The sequence below is a fragment of the Brassica rapa genome, chromosome A05 (genome assembly GCF_000309985.2).
Source record: "Brassica rapa cultivar Chiifu-401-42 chromosome A05, CAAS_Brap_v3.01, whole genome shotgun sequence".
NCBI lineage: Eukaryota > Viridiplantae > Streptophyta > Magnoliopsida > Brassicales > Brassicaceae > Brassica > Brassica rapa.
The window spans coordinates 13578381-13583691 of NC_024799.2; the positions used below are offsets into that span (position 1 = coordinate 13578381).

The 5311-nt window shown below is 42.3% G+C and overlaps 1 protein-coding gene across 1 annotated transcript; it reads right to left on the minus strand.

The window, feature by feature from the left end:
* Window positions 1-2235: 2235 nt before the first annotated feature.
* LOC117134355 lies at window positions 2236-4295 on the minus strand. Its single transcript, XM_033292636.1, has 6 exons — window positions 4196-4295; window positions 3966-3988; window positions 3572-3854; window positions 3362-3393; window positions 2867-2901; window positions 2236-2791 (listed from the first exon to the last, which is right to left on the minus strand). The coding sequence occupies exons 1-6, from the start codon at window positions 4293-4295 to the stop codon at window positions 2236-2238; spliced, it is 1029 nt and encodes a 342-aa protein (XP_033148527.1).
* Window positions 4296-5311: the final 1016 nt, after the last annotated feature.

Sequence of the window (5311 nt, forward strand, 5' to 3'; positions counted from 1 at the left end):
TTGGGTAACAAAGTATGTAGAAAAACATACATGCTGGGAGAGCGACTCGCTCAGCGGAGACACTGTACTCCGAAGTATGTTGGTAGGCTTTTCATTGATCGTGTTGGAATCATTGATGGGTTGAATCCGCAGCATATCACTGATGCTATGAAGAACATGTTGGGCATGACGCTTGATTACACCACTTCATACAGAGCACTTTTATATACACAAACATTGGTGAAAGGATCAGCAGAAGATGGGTATTCGCGTCTGCCATCATATCTCGAGCAAATCTCCTTAGCAAATCCCGATTCCATCATGGCTATAGAACTTGATTCTATCAATAGATTTAAGTATCTATTTCTCGCTTGTGGAGCTTCTATCAAAGGTTTTAAGTATCAGAGAAGGGTCATTGTGGTGGATGGGACTCATTTAAGTGGGAAGTATGGAGGTGTTATGTTAGTTGCAGCCGCACAAGAAGAGAATTTTCAGATATTTCCATTGGCTTTTGGGATCGTAGATGCTGAAGACGAACCTTCTTGGGAATGGTTTTTCACAAAAATGCCTAGTTGTGTATCTGATGAGCAGCCTCTGGTGATAGTCTCCGACCGGCACGTGGCCATTAAAAGTGCGTGTGATAAGGTGTTTCCTTGGGCAACCCGAGGAATATGTTATTATCTCATTCAAGATAACATTGTCAAAAAGTATAAAGGGAAACATCTCTTGTACTTGGTGAAAGGTGCTGCTTATGCTCATACAGTTTCAGATTTTGACCGGTACATGGCTGAGATACAGAGTGCAAACCCGGACCTTGCAACGTATTTGGATAATGCTGACGTCAGCCAATGGTCAAGGCTTTATTGTCAGGGGGACAGGTACAACATAAAGACAAGCAACATCGCTGAATCTATTAATTCCGCTCAGAAGAAAGCTAGAGGATTTTCGGTTCAGTTCATGTTGGAGTTCATAAGGGAGAAGCTAGGAAAGTGGTTTTGGAAAAGGAGAGAAGATGCTTTGAGTCTCCCAACTCAACATAGTCGAGGTGTTGAATACTTGATTGATGTTCCATCGGAGACAGTGGATACGATGACGGTACAACCAATTAATGGATGGCGATTCTTTGTGAAAGGTGGCAAAATAGACTGTGTGGTTGATTTGGAACATGAAAAGTGTGATTGAGTGGTGTCTATGCAGTGGAGAAAATACCTTTTTTCTCATGCTATAGCTGCTGGAACATATGTTGGTTTGCATATCTCCACACTTGTATGTCCAGTGTACTCAAAGGATTTTCTGTTTGCAGGATACTAAGAGAATATATATCCTTGTGCTGGACAACAAGTTGAGGAACACACATGCTTTCCTCCGGAGGTAAAGCGTGGTCCAGGAAGACAGAAGAAATCAAGATGGCAATCTTGGTTGGAGCTATCCAGGATGAGAGCACGCAAACCCCAGAAGCAACATATGGTTTATAGATGCTCAAAATGCAAGGAAACTGGCCATACAAAACCACAATGTAAGGAATAACGTGGACGACCTTCAAGTAAGTCATACAGAAGGTCGTCCAGTTAGTCGTCCAGGGTTTATTCTTCCAGAAGACCTTCAAGTTAGTCGTCCAGTGTCTAGTCTTCCAGAAGACCTTCACGTAAGTCGTCCAGTTAGTCGTTCAGGGTGTTTCCTTCCAGAAGACCTTCAAGTTAGTTGTCCAGTGTTTAGTCTTCCAGAAGACCTTCACGTAAGTCGTCCGGAAGGTCGTCCAGTTAGTCGTCCATGGTTTTTTCTTCCAGAAGACCTTCAAGTTAGTCGTCCAGTGTTCAGTCTTCCAGAAGACCTTCAAGTAAGTCGTCTAGAAGACCTTCAAGTAAGTCGTCCAGAAGACCTTCAAGTAAGTCGTCCAGGAGGTCGTCCAGTTAGTCGTCCAATGTTTAGTCTATGTATTAAAAACTTGTGTTATGAACTCATATGTGTCTACTTCTTTGTCAAATTGCACTACCAAACAAATTTAAGAAGGTCTTGCCCTTTATATTATCCGAAAGGTTACAAAAGGTCACTACACAAAAGACTTTCCAGACTACTTATAGTTAAGTCGTCCAACATTCCAGACGACTTAACTGTAAGTCTTCTGCGCAGAAAATAGGTTACAAAATAGGGATCAAGTTCAAATACACACATCAGCCTAATATATCATACAAAATAATCTAACGTAGCCTGTTTATCACCCCTCATATGCACCCAGGTTGGCATCATTGTCCTTGTTTACGAACTCATGCGCGTCAGGAAGCTCTTGAAATATATCCACGCCATCTTGTCCCTCATAGTCTTTCCGTTGGACTTAGCAAATTCTTTTTTAGTAAACTCTATCCCAAGAGCATGACATTCAATGTACTTTAGAGTGTACACGCCACAATCACCAGCTCGGGCCGGAGGTATATTGTCCGGTCTCTCAAATGTGAATGGCTCCAGGCTGTATTGGGCACGTTGTTCGTGTGAGGAAGCGCACTCAACAAGCAGATAAGGGACCATGTGGAGAAAAGGCTCCATTACCACATCGAGTTCTTCTGGGGAGATACTGGAACAAATGCTGTCAAAGACGACTATGTGCCTCTTAGGGATCGATATCCACATAGCAATCCAATGATTGTCTTTGTAGTTCACTGGCGCATAGATATCATCAATATCCGTCCCCCAAACCTTGTTCGATTGGCAAAATAATGGTATAATGCCTGCATAATAGTTCCACGCCCCACCAGGGAGTCTTCTTCCTAAACCGTTCTGATCGGGCTCCGAGTCCGTAAAATCCTTGAAGTTGAATCTTCATTGCTGAGCAAAGATATGATCAACGAAGCACATTCTCTCGCTCCTGAAATGTTGTGGGTTAGCGTGGTACCTCTTCCTCAGCACATTAATCCAAGCATCAATATGCTGCATATAAAATAGGGTACAAGTCAGAAGATATCAGACGAATTAAGTCGTCTGGTAAGCCGTCTTATTGGTAAGTCATCTACAAAAAAGACTTACCAGACGACTTACAAGTAATTCGTAAACGAATTAAGTCGTCTGGTAAGTCTTCTACAGAGACGACTTACCAGACGACTTATTGGTAAGTCGTCTACAAAGAAGACATACCAGACGACTTACAAGTAATTCGTAGACGAATTAAGTCGTTTGGTAAGCCGTCTACGTAGACGACTTACCAGACGACTTACCAATAAGTCATCTGGTAAGTCTTCTACGTAGCCGACTTACCAGACGACTTATTGGTAAGTCGTCTACAAAGAAGACTTATCAGAAAGTCATCTAAGTCATAGCAGAAGACTTACACAGTCCTCCAGTCACTCTAAGGACGTCCGGAGGATGTGATACCACCAAGTTCTATTTGTACGTGGTTTTTAATCTTGAGCTGCTTTATAATGACTGCAAACACAAAATGTTGAAAAACAATCAGTTTATGTAGACTAAATCAAGCTATTATAGGAAAATCAAACACTTACGCACAAGTTTTCAACCAATCAGCGAGCTCCTTCAACTTCTTCTTGTTAATTGGTCCAAAAGGAGTATAGCCTGGATAAAGCTTTTTGTTTGGAATGATCACTTTGGCCGTGGGGTTTGCCGTATAAGGAGATTTCTGTGAGGCAGCAAGTTCTCCTTGTTCGATCACTCTTTGCACGGCAAAGTGCCAAAGCAGCATCCCTCTTATCCTGATATTTAGCATCCTCCTTCTGTAAATCCAAAACAGTAGAGTGATTTTTGTCCAATAGAACAAGGCTCGGTTCTGGAGCTTTATCTTTCGAGGAACTATCATCTGCGGGTATATCTGGACCTATATCCTCCGGCAACCTCTTCCTTCCCGCGTTCGTCCCATTAACACTTTCACTCTGCAATATACAAGATCGGTTTATACAATAATAACCAAAGATCCATTTCGAACAATAATAACCAATGAGTGTCTTCAAACATGAAACAAAAGTCAAATACAAAATCCATACACTATAAACAAAGCACACATGTTCTGACATACAAGAAACAAAACAAATGCAACTTTTCAGTTCTTATTCTTAAGACTTTGTCTAGTCAATCTCTTGTTGGGAGAGGATTCGTTACTAACCCCCGGTTCGAGCGTGTTTTTAGGTGGAGAGGCAGTGTTTTGAGATGATGTCCCTGTCCCTCTGTTTTGAGATGATGTCCCTGTCCCTTTCTGTTTTGTGGTGATACCAACCTTTTTTGTCCACAACTTCCACCATTTCCGACAGATACTTGATCTCCTTAAGGCACGTCCCAAACCCTTCCCTCATGGCATCAACTATCTCCTTGAACATGGTTTTAATATCCTCTTTGGTCAACCCACCAACAGTCGTAGTCACCTCTGAACGAGCCACTGTATGAACCTCTTCACTAGATTCTGCAGGTGCCTCTTCACTAGCCTATGTAGGTGCCTCTGCAGGTGCCTCTTTACAAGCTTTATTCCGAGGTCTTGCACTGTCTTGAGTCACTTTTGCATTTTTCTTTTTTGGAATCACTGTATTGACCCTAGTACCGGTGACTTCCCAGTGTTCCAGGGTCCACTTCCACGGTTTCTTCACAAACATGAGTTTAATTATGTTCTCCGCGGGCGTGTCCTCCACATCAAACTCCCATTTTGGAAACATTTCAGCAATGTCCTTCTCAACAAAGTTGATCACCCTAGTTTGCAGTAAATAGAAGATATGCACTTAAATATTTGATGGATTAAGAAAGATGGAAAGAAAAGAATTCGTAGACGACTTATAATAAAGTCGTCTGGAAAGTCTTCCAGTTGGACGACTTAGTAGATGACTTATAATTAAGTCGTATGGAAAGTATTCCAGCTGGAAGACTTAGTAGAAGACTTATAATCAAGTAGTATGGATAGTCAAAGCTACGTAGCGACCGAGCTCGAGCAAAAGCTCGGTCGCTACGTAACGACCGAGTGTTCGTCCCACTCGGTCGCTACGTAGCGACCGAGTTCTTTTGAAACGTCGATACGACACCAGTCCATGCATTCTGGTCTATCCTTCAATGCTATCTCCCGAAGACCGTAGCGAACTCAGTTCATGTTTTCCGCCATTCTAAATCATCGATCAAACTTTGCGGTAAAAACCGCGGAAAGTCCGTTCTTTATCGAAAAAAGTCGCAATAAAGGTTTCGAGTCGGAATACGGCCCAAAGGGACCTAAGACACGACTCGAGGCCCATCTTACGATTTCTTAACCAAAAGCCCGTAAACCGTAGGACGATTTATGCTTGGTTCGCAATGAAAGATAAATGTCAAGTTTCCGCGGATAAATACGGAATTTTGAAGATAATTACGAAGATCG